We start from the raw sequence: 17,399 nt of genomic DNA, 5'->3' as shown, positions 1-17,399 counted from the left end.
GCACTTGCCTTGTGCTACCCTTACCAGTCAGGAGCCAGGCAGTCACCACCTCTCATCCACACCCCACTGCTCATACACTGCGTTTAACTCAGCTAACTGTTAACACAGAGACCCTTTGAGCTCTTCCCACTTTCCCAGTCTAGCACCGGGACAAGGAAACACTTGGGCTCCTTTTAGGAGCCACAGCCTTCCCTCACCACCCGCCACAGCCCCTCTCCCACCCGGCGGAGCTCATTGTTCTGCCCGGCCGCACTTTGGCAGTCGGGTTCTCGCACACAGGAGGGCGGCAGGTTGGGCTGTTGTTTTGATGTGGCCGTTTCTCGAGATGAGCCCGGAGCAAAAGTGAGATCCAGGATCCAGGAATGGCATTCGGCAGTGGCAGGCTGGGTGCTGGTAGCGCCGCCTGCGCCCTCACTTCCTGGCAGTTTGGCCACCGTTCAGGAAATTAGACAGCTAAATGGAAAATCATCACCCTTTGCACTTCAGACTGCACTGCACACATGGTTTTTTTCAACAGCAAATTGATTTTCAGCAGCTTTGGTGTGTCCCTATTGACTGGGGAAGATGTGGGTCCCCAGTGAAGGCAAAAGCTGATGTTCAGCAGTGCCAGGCACCCCTGCCTGAGGACGGGCACCCCAACGCTGCTGGGCTGGGGCCAAATGCTTGCCAGTGGCTCCCAGCACCTCCACCCAGCTCCAAAATCCTCCCATCCCTCTTCTTCAGAAAGATTTATTACAGGGAGGAAGAAGAATTGCTGAATAATCTCCAGCCCCAATAGCACTTCAAAGGCAGGTCTCGGGCCAGGCTGAGCTCCCCGCCAGCACCGCGCTGGATGCGGCGCTCGGCTCTTACTCCTTTGGCAGCCCCACAGCAGATCCAGAAAGTAATTACTTAAAAAGGAAATAAATGTCACCCATATGGTTGTAAGCAAAACCCTGGGCAGGATGGACAGAGCCTCATCAGGATCTGCATTCTCACGCAATACAAGCAAGGGAGGAAGGAGCTGTTTCCATTCATCCAGATGGGCTGTTTACTCTGAGGCCCACTGATGACATTAGACATGCCCACCGTGTGCCTTCCAGTTCACCAGGGTGGTTGATCAAAAACAATGCTGAACTGTCTCTGCTTTCATCCTATGGCACCCTCTTCCCCCAGGATGGCTTTAGGCACCATCACCTTTAACAGCAGCATACACTGGTGCCAAAGACATGACACTTCCTGGCACCAGTCCTGCCCTGACCTTCACAGACATGAACCAGATAACTGGCGTGATTAAATAGAATAATTTTATTTACTTCTAAAAACTGATTCTTGAAGTTTTGTAATTGTGAAAATCTGAAAACCAAGTTGGTTGGGAAAGTCCAATGCAGCCACCTCACTAAGGCAAAGGAGGCTCAGGGATGTGAGCACCCTGCCAGTCTCACTGCTGCTGCACCTGCCTCAGCATCAGAGAGGCCTTCAGCAACCCATCCTTAACAAGGCTTTGGCAGACCACTCACTTTTGGATAAATTCAGCTTTGGAAAACAACTCTTAGACTGAACAATTAGGAAGGTGGTGTTCTGAGGATTATGGGGTGTGATCTGACCCCAGCTGTCCCTGCTTCCACTGGAGCTGCACCAGGATGGCAGCACTTCCCACCCTCTGCTCTGCACAGTGAGAAAGTGCCCCATACCAGCACTGGGGACCCACAGCTCTGGGAGCTCAAAAACCCTGAGGTGACTTGGGACAGGCAGAGCAAGTAAGGGCACATGGGACACACTGCAGGGACAGTGGCACCCAGCAGTGCCTGTCAGGATGCCAGCAGGGGCTCTTGCCCCAGGACACACACTCCTGGCCTACTCCAGCACACTCATGGTGAAGGCCCAGTGTAGCCAGATCAGGTCAGTTGGGAAGTACTCCCTAATGCACTTCAGCCAAGCAAACATGGTATCATAGAGCACTGAGTAATTTTAAAAGTTAAAATAGTTTATTGCTGTCTTTGTAGAAATGCACTTAACTTACATCGCCTGTTCTCTTCCTTTATTTGGCTGTTGGATTACAGGCATAAAAAGGTTACATTTACCCATTTGTTCAGTGACATAACACCTTTTTCCTCATTTGCTCCACTCTTCTAAAACTCGCTGGCCAACAGCCCCAAATCTCTTTTACATAAATACTGTAAATGTCTCCATAGGTTGCAGCATTGTAACAAAAGATCTACCAAAGTAGACAAAATGTTCAGTATTCTTGGTTGGTTTTTTGCATTTAAAAATATACCTAAATTTGAGATAATCTTAAGAGTAACAATTACGATAAGAAAATAGTACAGTGCGTTGACTAAAGGAATATTCTGCTCTCCTTCAAGCCAATATTCCCTTTTGCATGTTGAAGTGATTCAGCAATTACTTAAGAACTTTTACCTACATACAATAATTTAGTAAAATGAGAATTAAACAAGGCAGATACTTACTACTATTCTTCTGTCTGCAATTCACAGCTCATGCGAATAAAATCGCAATAAATATTAAAAAATAGTTTTTCTTTTGCTTTTTTTTTTCTGTAAGGCATCTCTGAGTATTACAAAGTTTTTGTACAACCAAAAAATAAGATTGCTTTTTCTCCATGTTCTCCAAGTACCTCTGTACCTCACCAGTAAAATAAGAGGATTGCAGGTTTGATGAGGAAGGAAGGGCTGACGGGGAAGGGGAGGGTGGAAAGAAGACCACAGGTGATGGAAGCAGACCGCGATGTGTGCAAGAATCTGTAGTTTTCCTGTGAAACATTTCAGTCACTTTTAGAACATCTTCAAGACAGTATCTGTCCAGATTGAAGGAAAAAAAAAAAAAAAAAGAAAAAAAACTTACCAGAAGTCCATTTTCATAAGCACAGTCAGACTGCAAGGGTTTGGGTTCGCCCTCAACACTATAAATAGCTTAGGTATCGATATGCACCTACATATGGGAGATAAAGGGACGGGGTGATTTTTTTTTTTGTCGGTTTTGTTTCTTTTATTGGTTTTTTTTTTGTTGTTGTTGTTGCTTTTGTTGTCCTAGTCATATCCTTCCACGGTACGATTGTCCCAGGCAGGGCCCTCACTGCATGCGGTCAGGCTGCAGCTGCTGGGGCTGGTACTGCACGAAGGCCGTGGCGGGTGCTGCGGGGTTGCTGGCGGTGATGGGGGGCTGCACTGTGCCCGTGTAGCCATATCCCACAAACCCGGCAGCGGGGGAGGCAGCGTAGGGGTACTGGTCGTAGGCAGCTGTGGTGTACTGGGAATAGGCTTGGCTGGCGGCGGTGTAGTCGATGTAGGGAGACGTGATGGACTGCACAGGGGTAGGGATCACCACGCTGGGCTGGATGATAGCTTGGGGGTAAACATAGTGAGGCGTGAGTCTGTGGAGGCAAAGGGACAGAGTCAGCGAGGGGCTGGGCTCCCTCCAGCCTGCACGTCCCCTCCTCCCCCCCAAATTCACGTGTATCAGCCACACAAACGGTGCTGCCCAGCAGTGCTGCCCTCGAGCGAGGGGTGCTGCTCGGGGCGGGGGATGAAAAGCAAAACACTCCTAGACCCCAAGGGTGGAAGTAGTGCAATGTGAAGCATGGACTGCAACAAATACACACACCCTGGTCCCCACGGCTTGTATCTCCCATTATCCAGGTTGCTGGATCCCAAAATAACCTTCCTGGATGACCATGACACAGCCCCTGCTCAACTGGCTTGCTGGATCTACCTGGCACTCACACACCCTTGCCTGTCCCTGCCAGCCTTGCTGCCTCCCATATCCTCCAGGTCCCACCACCCCAACCTGGGTGTAGGGTTGTGAGGACCCACAGCCCCTGTGGGACACCTCCCAGCACCAGGGACACCCCACTGCTCTCCACTTGCCCACCAGGGATGACCACCGTCCCCTGGCACAGCCCCAGGCCCTCCAGCTTGGGAGCTGTTATCAGTTACCACACATTTAGGTCCATGTTTCCATAACACTGGATGTTTAGGGCAATGCTACAGGGTGTTTGTTGTAAAACATGAGATATTAATGCTGGTTTTCTTCCCCTCAGCAACACTCCCCAGGAGTGTCCGTTCCAGCAGCCCCTGGCCCAGCAGTGACACTCCTGTGCCCATGAGCTGACACATCTCTGCTGCCCTTTCCATGCAGGTCCTAAAGCACTGCTTCTCCCAGCCACTTTGCCCCTGCCCTGAGGCAGCCATGCTGCTGCTGAGAGGAACTTAAGAACACCACAGTCAATTAAAGTCCATAGGCAGAAAGATCCTGGAGATGATTAATGCAGGAGTGCCCACTAATGTACTAGAAACTGCTAATGAGGAGGAAAAAAAAAAAAAAAACCAGCAAAATTAAAGGGATGTTTTTTCCAAAGGGCTCACATCAAGTCAGGCCTCAAACAAGAGCAAAAACTGCACAAACCTGAAGGTTTAGGTCCATCCACACAAACTGCCATGGGCCAGACAAAAATGGGGAATTGCACGTGGACTACAGTGTGAGCAGCCCCTGCCCACATAGCCCACTGCAGCAGAGCTCTGCTGTGTGTAGAGGGACACATCTGGGGCTTGTTTAAGAAAGGGGGGGTGAGGACTGTCACCAGCTATTGGCACAGGCCCACTGTGGGAGATCAGAGCCACAAGCACCAAAAAGGGCACCCTGTGGAGAAGGTCGCTTTGGCCACTGCTTGCTGAGCCACGTAAGGCCACAGCACAAACCAAAGCCATCCTCTGGAGAGCTTGTGCCACTCTGCTCCCAAACCCAACTCGTTCTGGTAAACAAAAAAAAACCCCAAGCAAAACTCTGCAGAGAGCTTATGCAGATTCAAATATTTTGGGGATTTTTGTGTGGATGTGTGTGACAGCACATTTTCAAACATAACCACTTTTAAAAGCCTCCCACGGGCTCTTCACAAGGCACAGGGCTGTACATGACCACCTTCATTCCACCCAAGCATCCTAAGTCTTGGCCACCACCTAAAACGTGCTGGGATCCACCTGGGGCTAGTCACTTCTATCCAGCACTTGCAGGGCTGTTCCCATTTGCTTTACAACCAGCACCTGATGGTTTAACCTGCTCCTCAGGCAGGAGAAAGGCTTCTCACAAACAAGTGCTCATCTGAACCAAGTTTTCTCTCATTTTCCCACTGCCATATGCAGTTTGTTTTTTCTTGAGTCCATTTGCATAACAAGAGAATAACTGTTCTCTCCCCACACAGCAACACTGCCCCTGAAATCAGGGTCCTTCGATTAGACAAGGGCACCAGGGAGGATGGAGAATGGCAAGAAGCACCTCAACCTTTGTCTCATTAAGTGCAAGACCATCTCCCAAGGCCAGAGCCATCCCTGGCAGAGAGAGAGGGACCTCACAGCCCTTCAGTCCACGAAGGCACCATACCCAGTATCACCCTCTGGGTAACAAGAATGAGATGAGGCAGCAGAAATTCATTGAATCCGTTTTTGTTCAGCTCTGATCTAAACTGAGGCTGGCACAGTTGAGTCAGAGCTGGAGCTTATGCACCAGTTCAGCCCAAGGGCACTTAATGTCACACACTCACATGAGGCAGCAGCAGCCACCTCTTCTGAGGAGCAGGGTTAGTCCTACCCAGAGGTTCCTCCTGCCTCATCTCTGGGGAATTGTTCTCTTTCATTTTGTTTTAAATAAGGCAGAGGTGCAATGCTGCTCTCCCGCTCTATCCCCCTGCAGATCAGCAGCTCAGACAACAACCTGCATCCCAGACTGGTGATGGATCCTCTGGCTGCCTGTTGCCTCTCCCTGCACATCATGTCCCACTACCAGGCTTCCTGGTACTCCAGGGCTCCATAAAGTTAAAACCACTTCACAAATGTAACAAAAAAAAAAAATACACAATCCTCAGGACTCATTAAAACCCACCCACCAGCAGGAGCAGAGGGGTCTGCACTTTTCCCCCTCAGAGGCATTCAGCCTGCCCCTGCCAAATAACTGGGAGGACAGTCCGAGAGACATGGAGCGATCCAGCCTGAGCATCGTCCTGTTTGAGCAGCTCCACAGGTAACCCCTTGATGTCCCTTGCTGCCACCCAACTGCTCTTCAGAGCTGGCACAGCCCATGTGGGGGATGTGGCTGAGTGGACATTCCCAGCTCATCCTTGAGAAACTCTGCATGTTGGCTTTGCTTTCCTGCATGGAGCTCCACAATGGGCTCACAGACAGCAAATCCACAACATCCTGCACTGCTTTTTCCCCCTCAGCAAGGAAAAATTCCAGCTCTCCAATGCTACTTGGAATGAAAAGCACCATTAGTTTGGAAGACAGTAAGTACTCCTGTACCCTGTTTCCAGAAATACATCCCAGTCCAATGCATACACAAGCACACATCACACACAATAGCTTACTGCACTAGAAAATCACACTCAGCAGCTCCAGAATCTGCTTCTAAAGGGAATGTAAATGTAAAAGGGAAGGTTCTTTTGGTCTGTGGGATTTTAATAATTTAGCTAGAAACTTCAATCAAGATATTATGCAGTTTTGATTTCTGAATTAGGTGGACAGATGGCAACTCATCGATCAAAACAAAACACACAACCCAAGGTAAGGTCACTTTGATGACTTGCAGCTACAAACAAAACAAACCAGTGCAATACAATGAAGTTCTCTACTGGCTACATTTAGCATCCACAGAAAACCTTAAAATATCTTCCCCCCCTTCCATTATTTCTGAAGATGATCTTTCAGGAATAATAATTAAAAAAAAGCAGCAAGCTGTTTTGGAGTTCTCTTTCTAGAAATCAGCAAACTTGTCTCTGAATTTCTACAGGATGAGTCACATCTGTGTTTTAAGATGCCTTTCCCTCCCTCCCTGCAGTTTTCCTCCATCCCCCACGATGGGCCCTGCCAGCCAGAAGAGAACTTCATCAAAAACACACAGGGTGTGATTATAAAACGTTAACCAAGTGATCAGCCACGGCCACCACACGTCAAAGTCATCCCGTGAAGAGCAGAGGCACGAGATGCTTACGGCATGACAATTAATCGTGGGCAAAGGCCACCCAACACAACGAGCACGGTCAAACCTAAGCCTAGAGGCACAGGAGGGACTCAGGAGGGACTCAGGAGGGACTCAGGAGGGCCGTCGTGGTCGCCACACCAGCCCGTGCTCCGAACTCCGTGGCACCACACCATGCCACCCCAGCAGCCAGGGGTGAGACAGAACAAATGAGATGGTCACAGAGCCATTGGCAGAGGGGACGCAGGCTCCATTCTGCTTTTGCTGTGCAAAATATGGAGGACAGAACAAAAGGAGCCTGTTTTGGTGCAGTCCTGGGTGGAGATGTCCAAACGCATCAGGTGAGGTTTGCGGTGCCAGCGCCCTTGGCTCTGGGGAGGCACTGCCTGCTGAAAAAAAATCAGCTTTCTGAAACCTGCTGTCACCCAGTTCTCTCCACCACAGCTGCAGGGCTGCCAGGATGAGCTGCAGAGCAGGGGTGGCTCTGCAGGGGTAGGCAGCCAGGAAGAAGTGACAAGTCAGATGGCCATGTGCTCCACACCTCATCCCAAATGACAAGGAAGAGGAACGAGCCCTTGTCAGCCGCTCTCATCTCAGAGTCACTTAATATATTTGATTATTTTATATCACATTTACACCTAAAATGTGCTTCAGCTGCACTTTGTCAGCTCTCTCCCATTGTGCAGGACTTCCTATGCATGAGCCATGAGCAGCTCCTGCAAGCTGCATGAGTTTGGGAGAGCAACAAGTGGGAGTTCCTGACCCCCTTGATCCCTGCCAGCCCTGCTGGGAGCTGGTTTTGTCACTTCTGGAGAGGTGGGAGACAGCTGCAGCCCTCTGTCAGGAGGGACACAGCATCACAAAAACACTTGGGAAACAAGGAGGGGCATGGGGCTCTTGGCAACCTCACAGAGATCAGGACACAAATGCCACCGCCACGACCAGCCTTTTATTCCTTGAAGAATAAAAGAAACAGAGCCCTTTGTGTCTGCCAGTGAAGGCACAAATTCTGGCATTTGACCCCAGGAATTTGGCCTCCATTTCCATTAGAGTTGACCCATTAGCTGCTACAGGGACACCCACACTGCCACAGCACGTGATGGCAGGCGGTGCTGGTGGTACTGCACAGCCACAGCTGTCCACAACAGCAATGTGAAAGCTACCCCGATGATGTTACACCTCCAACCACAGCCTGGATGACAGATCAGAAGATATACTTTGAAGTGGTTCATGAGTTTAAAAGCTGCTCCTGGAAGCACACCCCACACTCGTATTAGCAGTGCCATGACACCACCTCGGAGCTGGTGATGCAGGCACACATCCTGAGGTAATTCACACTCCAAGAAATCGTTCCTCAAGGACACTCCCAAGCCAGAAAGCACTCACCTCAAGTAAACCTGCGTGGAGCCGAGGCAGGCTTGGCAATAGGTATCACGTGGGCCCCAGCCACAATGACAGGCTGTAGAAATGTGAGAAATTCAGGTCCTGTTCTCAATCCAGACATGATGAGGAGGGGCCTCAGGCTGGAGCATGGCCAGGGTGGGGGGCCCTGGCTGCCAACAAGGACTCTGGCTCCAGCAGGAGATCACAGAGTTTATCTACCAATGCTTTGGTGCAAACCAGGACATTTGTTGTGTCCTGACCACTCCATCTTCCCTCACCATTCACTGACAGAGGCTGGGCTTCAACCACTGAAAAACCTCCAAATCCTGGAATGTCCCTAGTAAAGCTGATGCACTGAAATGTCAAGGGTTCTGCCTCATCAGCCAGCTATCCCAGCCAGCTCAAAGTCAGACAAGGATGAACTCTGAAGCTCCATGGTATTTATCCTCACCTGCTGCAATATGACACAAACACAGAATAGCAAACCAATCAATACAATTTCTGCTCACCTTGTAACTAATTTGCCTGTCTGTCTTCTACTCATCTTTCTCTGGCCCTTTGAGAAAATTTACACAGCAGCTTGTGCAAAGAGGTACATGACTGTATTTCCTACTTCCCTGCTGGGATCAGACATCACCACACCAGTGGAATCACAAAGGGATAACATGTCACAACAGACCGTCCTAGACCGCAATCAGTGGGGAAAAAGGAATGAAAGAAATAAAAAAGAGGCTGCAGACCAAAGATGAAAGTACACCTCACAAAGATCTAATCCTTTTTCTCAGCTCAACCAAGAGTCTGAGATCAACATGTTGAGCTCCACTACGAGTTATAGCCAGGCTCAACAATTTTCAGCTTTATCCTCTGCATCTTGCTTCCCCCACACCCAAAGGAAAAAGGAAAAAAAAAGAGCCATAATCCCAAACAAAGGCATGCTGGGCCAGACCAAAAATAGTTTTGGAGAAGCAGGCTGAAAAACACTCAGGTAGCAGGAGATAACATCTGCCTGAAACAAGAGCCATCTGGCACCAAGGAAAAAGCCACAAGGAAGTTTATCCGCAACTAGTCAGCTATCCAGAGAAGGAAAAAGCCCTCCCCTTTGGAGTTATCAGCACAGCCAAACCAGAAATGAACCAACAGAAGAAACAGAGACTGTTTCACACCAGTGCACGACAGGAACCTGAGTCCTTCAGCATTGGTGTGAGGAACCTGGTGGGATTCTAGGGAAAAACAGAGGCTCTGAAAGATTAACCCAGGAAGCCCCAGCAATTCTGCCTTTAACTGATCTCTCCAGTTTTCTTCTGCAGTTTAGAGAAAATCAATGGCAGAAACATTTCTAAAGTCTTCTGAAGTACCTGACAAGTTTTGGCATAATATACACTACAGTGACTACTTTCAATTGGTTCCATTTTCAACAGACTTTCTTTCTTTACACACATGATCCCTTCCACTGACCTTTAATTAAAACCATCCACACATTTGATTTATCAAAAACCCTTTCTTGGAGAGATGAAGTATTTTGAAGTAGAATGCTTCAGCTATGGAAGAAGCAATGAAATATCTATTTTTGATAAAAGAAGGCCTACGCTGATAAAACAAGTAATTAAGTAATTTCTCAGTCAAGAAAGAAATTCCATTTTAAGAGTTTGTGACCTCTGCTGCCGTTTGTGCCTTTGCTGGCCTAGGACGTGTGATATGTCTCCCTCCACACCTTCCTGCAAGCTGGAATCACAGGGGGATGTGTGAGCCTGGATCCAGCATGGCTTTCCCAGCCTCTGCTGCTTTGGCCAGAGCAGAGCCAGCAGCAGCTCAGCTCTGACACGGGAGAGGTGAAATGCTCAAAGCTGGAGACAGGGAAACTGCAGGGGACAGCACAATCCTGTTTACAGCACTTGGAAACTGAGAAACAGGAGACTCAGTTTTAACTCCGAGGTCCATGACTTTCCATCTTTTGTGATCATACAGTATATTTAGCTCTGGTATGTAGCTTGCTCCCATCTGTGGGGAACAAGTTCTTCACGTATGTCATATTTAGAAGTGACCCGGTGTCCTTGCTACCAAATTATCAGCACAACAACTGTCTGGTTCCCTGGCTGGTGCCCTCAGCTCGGAGGCAGGATGCCCAGGGCTGCATTCATCATTCGAATTACTGGGCATGTGCTTAACACTACGAGTTAGGGACCAGTATGCCAACAGCTGCACAGAGGAAAGACGAGCTCGAGTACAAGCTGGACTGCTCTGAAAATTCAGATGCGTCCATCAATCTGCCACGCTGGGACTACTGGCACCAGCCAGTGCAGCAGAGGAGAATTTTGGATCTGCCACTCCCCAGCTCCTGCACCAAGGGGAAAGGACTCGGGTCGCTGCTGCTAAGGAGGCTGCTCTTGTGCTGGGGAGGGTGACAAGCAGATCCACTGAAGGCAGTGGAATCACACAGGGAAGATGGCACAACCTGAGCTGTGTGCCATAAAGACAAAATTAGAGCCAGCTCAGCCTCTCCATCACACACCTGTGCTCTGACTGCACAGGAATGGCTCAGAGCCTTCACCCAGAGTCTGTCCCTTGCAACAGGTCTATGACTGTCCTGAGCCTGGCACACCATTTACACAGCCAAGTGTAAGGTCAGTGTATCAGACCGAGCTTTCCTTTTGTATTGTTCTACAAGCAGGACATGAGCAAACTGCACCTAAACCCAAAACAAACGGTACACCAAGCCCTTGGGCTTGACACTAGTACTTGCCATCTTGAAGCAGACATCCAAGCTGATTCACATAGCCATCTGATCTGCTTATAAATATGTGCCTATGCTTAAAACCCACTAAATAAATAAATAAAGGATCTCTTTCCTCCTGGCAAGCATTTGGTCTGAAAAGCAGCCACCATGCCCAAGCACTAGCAGCTGAAGCTGTTTGGAAACTGGATTTGAACATTCTTTTAGGAAATCCCCGCAAAGCTTTCATGTTACTTGTACAGGATAACATCAGGTGCCAGGTGCTCCATCCCCAGGAGCCACCTGTGGCCAGCAGAGCGGGATGGGTTTGGGATGTGATCCTGCAGCTACCCAGCTCTGGATAAGTGAGCAGTAGGAAGTGGGAGCAGGGGGATGCCAGCTGACAGAGGCTGAGCAGAGCATGGCCAGCGTGTGCTGCTTTACAAGCATAACCACAGAAAAGATGAAAGTTTGCTTCCTTTTATTTTTAACCCAATAGAGAAATTTTAAGGATAAACAGCTGCAAGGGAAGGTGGGCTGACACAAAGAGGGACTTTCTTCACTTCCTAACTTCAGCAGCATCAGTGCATGAAATTTTAAACTCAAAGCAATTTAACTCTTTGTGATGCTGCCTGAGACCAAATGTGGGCCAGAGGCAGGGGGTCACCACAACAAGCAATTACACAAGGATGGGGTCTCTGGAGTAATGACATCCCATGTGCTGATATGGAAAGAGCTGGATCCTGCTACAAGAGACAGCTTTATGTTTCCAAGAGCTCAGTCACTTACTCAGTCACTGGTAGATCTCCCACACAGATAGCTCCATTGCTGAGGCACAGCCACAGGAATGCATCTGCCATATGCTGCCTGTGTCCAGAGCAGCAAGCATGGCTGCAAAGCAGAGAACTAGGGAATCCCCGTTCCCTGCACAGAGTCAAACCTGTCTCCAGCACCAGAGTCCCAGAGGAGGGGACTAAGAGGTGGGCACCAAGCAGCTCTGCCACATCACCTGATCACGTTAAGCATGGTAGCTGCAGGGACACGCTGTGGCACTGCCAGGTGCCTCCAAGCAAAGAGCAGTCTGTAAGCCTCAGGCTGAGCCCCAGGCCTAATGCTGCTTCCCTAAACTCAGGAGCCAGATCTCCAAGTCACCCTGACACAGACGCATCCTTTGCCTTGCATTACTGTTAAGATCTCCGATTACAACAAGCCAAAAACTCCTTCTCAAAACAGGATTTACTACCGACTCCGTGCTGTCTGCCATGTGAGTGCCTCCCCTGCCAGGACAGCAGGAGGAATGAGAGAGGCTCCTCATGGTTTCTCTTTCTGTTCCGCATAGCCCAGGCAATATTTACAGCTGCATTTGGGTGCCTGGGGCTGGGGGGGGAAGCCTTCAGTTTATAAATAATCCTCACTGATGTTTGGGTAATTTTCATAGTTTCCATTCATTTCAGGTTTCACCAAAACTTGCATTTTGTGGTTTGATGGTTGAACGTGACTGGCTGCCTGGCTCTCAGTTAACTGCCCAGAAGTTAACGGTTGTTCATTCATTTCTGCCTTGCCAAGTCCAGCTCACACACCTAGTACCCCGTGCCCCTTAACAATCATCCTTTGGAAACCATATGCCAACCCCTGGGCACAAACACTTTGCAGAGACAGGAAGTGCAGGAGGGAGAACCAGGCAACATCCCACACCACGGGCAAAGCAGATGAGCCACTGCATTTGAGACAGGTCAGGATCCACTCTGTACAGTGCAGAGCAAACAGACAACAGCAATTCCTTGAAGCTTCCAAAGACAGACCCTGATAAACTCCTCATCTATCCTCACATTCCACAGAGGGCCAAGGAAATTGTGGGTTCAAGTGAATGTTAGAGTGGAGCCTGGCAGGCTCTTAATTCTGTTGGTCTACTGATGAAACAAAGAGGGAACTGGCAGCCAATCTTTGTTGCTTGACTGAGCACCTGACAGAAGCCACAGAGCAGCCCCAGTTGTGGTGCTCAGGTAAATGGCTCCACATTTTGCCAAACCCACATTTCCAGTGATTCTGCTGCAGCAGTGACCGAATACAACAAAATTCTTGTTTACTGATGCTTGCAAATAATGATATATAATCCCCTGCCTACAACCCTCCATTCTCCTGGTTCCTGTCTCTTGGCAACTGATAAATAATTTATAGTGCCGTATGTGCTAACTGCAGCTCTGCTGGTTTAATGATGAAACCAATGCCTAAGAACTGGAACAGGAACTGTCTAGATCACCAAGAGCACGTAATCAGTCGATCCCACACTCCTCTGTATGTGAAACCAAAAGCAAATTATTCAAAAAAACCCTGTGTTTTCCAGAGTTGCAGCTGTGGGGTAGGAACAGCACCCACAGAACGGCACATAATCTGCAAGGTGCTCCTGCCAACACCAGGAGCTTAATGGGCTTCACCATTTTGCTCTGCTCTATTTGCATGCATGGCAGAACTCACCACAGGCTGCTTTTATTGTCAACTTCTCTCCTGCACCCCTGTGCAATGTGGAAAACCTCCGAGTTCACATCCACAAAGGTACCACTGCTGCCTGTGCTGGGGGCTACAAAAGCTATTTTACCTCCCATGCAAGGAGAGCTGCTAAAAAGCAGCATCTTGGCTATGCAGATTACTGTGGTTCTTGCACCAAAAAAAAAAAAAAAAAGGAGACTCTTCATTTCATGACAGATGTTCTTCGAGTCTTTCCAACAGAGCTGTAACCGCTCACGAAAACCGGCATGTTTGAACCACACACAACACACGTATGCTGGGTGTGCACTATTGTGGCAACACATCCTCTTATATCCACAAACTCATCGGAGTGAGATTATCCAGGCAGTCGGCAACTTTAGCCATAAGGGCAGAGGAGTGGAAGTTTCTGTTTTATTGTTAGATTCTTTTTCTTAAAAACAAAAACAAAAAACAAAACACCTCCCCCCCACCAAAAAAAAAATGAGCGGAGAGCAGGGAAGGGATGAAGTATCCCAGTTGACAAAGGCCAAAATCCCATCTATTTATATTAGAGGCACACAAACCCCACAACAGAGCACTGCTCAGAAGCTTTAAAAAATGCACCTACTTCCTTAATGCTCTTAGAAAATAATAATAAAAACCCCCTATCAATATTCACTTTCTGAAATGGTGTAAAAAAAGAGCTGCATCAATCATTAAACAGTTAAATGAAGGCAGTATGACAGTCACTATTGTTCTCGTGAAGCACACTTGTCTTTTGCCGAGCAGCTGCCAGATCCTATTAGATGTATAAAAAGAGGACTTTTCTAACCGAGTAGGGATGGTATAAGCTATTGAAAACAGCAGACAAAAGCCCACTTTTGCAGACTATTCAAGCCTTGTATAACATCTGTCCAAAATCAATTTTTGACCTAATGTTACTTTCATTAAGTAACAGACTTTGTTTCCAATGCAATTTGTTTTCTAGGATAAAACTGTATCCTAAGCGTTATTACGTGGGAAACAGCACAGAGGAAGCAGAAAATCTTATTTGAGAAACATGAGAACAGAATTTGCTTAATTGTTTTGACACCTTAAGTACTATAATAGAGAAACTATTTTCCATTTATTTGAATTCTTGTGAATTCTTGCAGTTGGCAAAGCAGAGAGCAATGCACCGGGTTTATTATGACTACGATTTGCTGAGGATAAAGAAGGATCTTTGGGAATTACATTAAAGCTGACAAATGCACAAAACTTCTGAAATCTCCACCAGAAATAAAGTACTCCGAACATTAACAACAGCTGTTGAAACTGTCCAGTCTTGACGGCCAAGGCTTTTTTCACACATTTTAAACAATGAGGAAGTTGATTCGTGAATTTGATTTCAAACAGACCGTTAAGAAACATTTCCACTTACCCAAAGGGTCTCTGAATGAAGGCTGGATGTAGCTGCTGCACACCTATGGTAAAACCTAAAAAAAAAAAAGGTTCAGAAAAAAAAGAAATATTAATGAATGGCACCCATTGTACCATTCAATTCGTAACTTGCAGGCATAATTACACCACATGGATATGCATTTTATCTGCTATGCATGTGAGCAAATTCAGAGCTCCATTTAGAAGCAAGTTAAATTTAACATGCGTATGTCATATGCACGAGGAGCAGATGGGAATTCAGATGAAAGACCAGTGTGAACGCGCTGTTATGGAACAGACAATGGGGTAAAAAGCCTTATTTTACACACTGGGTACCGTGCTCATTAAACCAAAGGGTGGAATGATGAAATGGATCTTAGAGTTAATTCCCATTTAACGAAGAGAATAACAGGCAAACAGATCAGCCATGGAAGAAAATAGCTTTAACTCAGTTCTATGAACTTCGGTGTGTAACAGGTACAAGTAAGAAGATACAGAAGGGAGGTAACTGGACTACGCTGTGTCCTCAGCCAACAATCGGAACTATGGGAGACAGATAAGTGTGCACCAGATCAGATGAATCCAGCCTGAGGAACTTGTTTCCTCGTCTTACAAGTTATTCTAATAGAGACGGTCTCTCCTGGATGCCTCACCAGTTTGAATACTCCTTGGTTTTGCTCCCAAATACGCCAGGTTCACATTCGCTTTCCTGCCGTCAATGATGGGGTTTGGGTCTTTGCATGCTCTTTCTGCAGCAGCTCTGTCTGCCATGGTCACCTGGAATCAAGCACAGCCTTGTTTGTAGCAACAGTGCTTTGTAAACACTCCAGCAACAGGCACTAAGTGGAGTTTATTTATTGTTCTATTTTGAATCAGGAGTTAAACTCCCTCCGAGCAGCCTCGCTTGCATGGCAAGATGGGAAGGGGCTGCTGGGACCCGATGGAAAAGTGGGCTCCCCCCTCGCCCAGTACCCCGCTGGGCTGGTGCCAGCTGTTTTCCCCGGCCGTTCCACCTCCTCTCCGTGCCTTTTTTAAGGAGCTGGTGGAGCTCTCCCCAAACGCCCCGGAGCAGAGGAGCTCAGCGGAGCTGCGGGCGGGATGCGGGAACCGGGGGCATCCCAGCGCCGCGCTGAGCCCCGCACGGACACACGGAGAGGGACGGGGGGAGGAGGTGCTGAAACGAACGGCACGGCCTCGGCCATCACGAGGGGCTCCCTCCCGAGCCCCCAGCCCGGCCTTCGTCCTGGCCGAGCCCCCGTTCCCGTCCGCACCGGGCACAACCTCGGCGGCCCCGGGAGCAGCCGGCGCTCCGCAGCAGCGACGGGACGGGCGGCGGCTCCGCAGCGCCGGCACGGGGGGGATCCCAGCGCGGGGCTCCGCTGCCAGTCCCCTTCCCCGGGCACGGGGCACAGCGGGGCAGCCCCGCCCGGCCCGCCGGGGAGCGGCACTTACAAAGCCGTATCCTCGGGATTTGCCCGTCTGCCGGTCGGTGATCACCACCGCCTCCTCGATGTCCCCGAAGACCTCGAAGTACTTCCTGAGGGAGGAGTCGGTGGTGTGGTAGGGCAGCCCCCCGACGAAGATCTTGGTGAAGGTGGTGTCCTTCTGCACGGTGTGCATGGTGCCCGGGCGCGGCCGGCCCCGGCCGGCATCCACCCCCCCAGAGCAGGAGCCGCGCCCCGCCGAGCCCCCCGCGGCGGCCGAAGGCAGCGCAGCGGCGGCGGGTCCCGGGGGCCCTCCTACAGCCGCCTCATGGCCGCGCCTGCAGCCGGAGCGCGGCCCCGAGCCCGCCCCGCCGGTGCCGGTGAGTAGCGGCCGCCCCACCGCCGCCGCCGCCTTTGTAGGGCCGCGCCGCCCCGCCCCGCCCCCGCCGCGCAGGGGCGCTCGGGGCGCGTAGTCCGGCCCCGCCGCGCAGGGAGCGCCCCGGCCCCTCACGGTCCCCGGCCCCTCACCCGGCCCCGCCGCTGCCCCCCGGCACTGCCCCGCGCCGAGCGGCCGCGGCCCCCGCGGGCCCCGCGGTGCCCTGTGCACCCCCGGGCGCACCGTGGGGGTGCCCCGGCGGCCGCCCCGCTGCCCGTGCCCGGCGCTGACTACAAGTCCCGGCGGCTCCCCCCGGGAGCAGACCCGGCCCCCTCCGGGCGAGGGGAGCGCTCCGGGGGGAGCCCGCCAAAGAAACCGCCCCGAGAGCGGGCGCTCGGCACCCCCGGCCCGCGCTTATTGCACAACGATCTCACCCCGGCAGGTTCGGGCGCGGGGACAAAGCCACCCGGCAGCTGGCAGCCTTGGTGGCACCGGCGTGCTCGAAGCCAAGGCAGGAGGAAGGGCTGGTGTTGAATCGAATCACCAGGGAGGTTCAGGCACCGAACAGGGCTCCAGAAGTGTCTTTCTTAAGGTTCTTAAGCCTCCTGCTTTCTCCTCTGGACACTTTAGCATCTACCTGTGCAGCCTGCCTCTG

The 17,399-nt window shown here is 50.1% G+C and overlaps 1 protein-coding gene across 1 annotated transcript; it reads right to left on the bottom strand.

The window, feature by feature from the left end:
* Window positions 1-1,945: 1,945 nt before the first annotated feature.
* On the bottom strand, window positions 1,946-16,749 carry RBM38 (RNA binding motif protein 38). The gene is made up of 4 exons (XM_051803445.1): window positions 16,397-16,749; window positions 15,598-15,721; window positions 14,946-15,000; window positions 1,946-3,373 (listed from the first exon to the last, which is right to left on the bottom strand). Exons 1-4 carry the CDS (start codon window positions 16,562-16,564, stop codon window positions 3,073-3,075), a joined length of 648 nt encoding a protein of 215 aa, XP_051659405.1. The 5' UTR covers window positions 16,565-16,749; the 3' UTR covers window positions 1,946-3,072.
* Window positions 16,750-17,399: the final 650 nt, after the last annotated feature.

The sequence above is a fragment of the Manacus candei genome, unplaced genomic scaffold (assembly GCF_025592945.1).
Source record: "Manacus candei isolate 608988 ecotype Guabito, Panama unplaced genomic scaffold, ASM2559294v1 h1tg000057l, whole genome shotgun sequence".
Taxonomy (NCBI): Eukaryota; Metazoa; Chordata; class Aves; order Passeriformes; family Pipridae; genus Manacus; species Manacus candei.
The sequence above is the reverse complement of the archived record's forward strand: the minus strand, read 5'-3'. Positions and strand labels throughout refer to the sequence as shown.

What these genes read in the sequence shown, in the direction of transcription:
- RBM38 (XM_051803445.1), bottom strand. Translation starts at nt 16,564, where the DNA reads ATGCACACCGTGCAGAAGGACACCACCTTCACCAAGATCTTCGTCGGG. An exon ending in AATCCCGAGGATACGGCTTT is followed by an intron (nt 15,722 to 16,396) that starts GTAAGTGCCGCT and finishes GCTTGATTCCAG; the next exon opens with GTGACCATGGCAGACAGAGC. An exon ending in TTCATTCAGAGACCCTTTGG is followed by an intron (nt 3,374 to 14,945) that starts GTAAGTGGAAAT and finishes TTGCCTCCACAG; the next exon opens with ACTCACGCCTCACTATGTTT.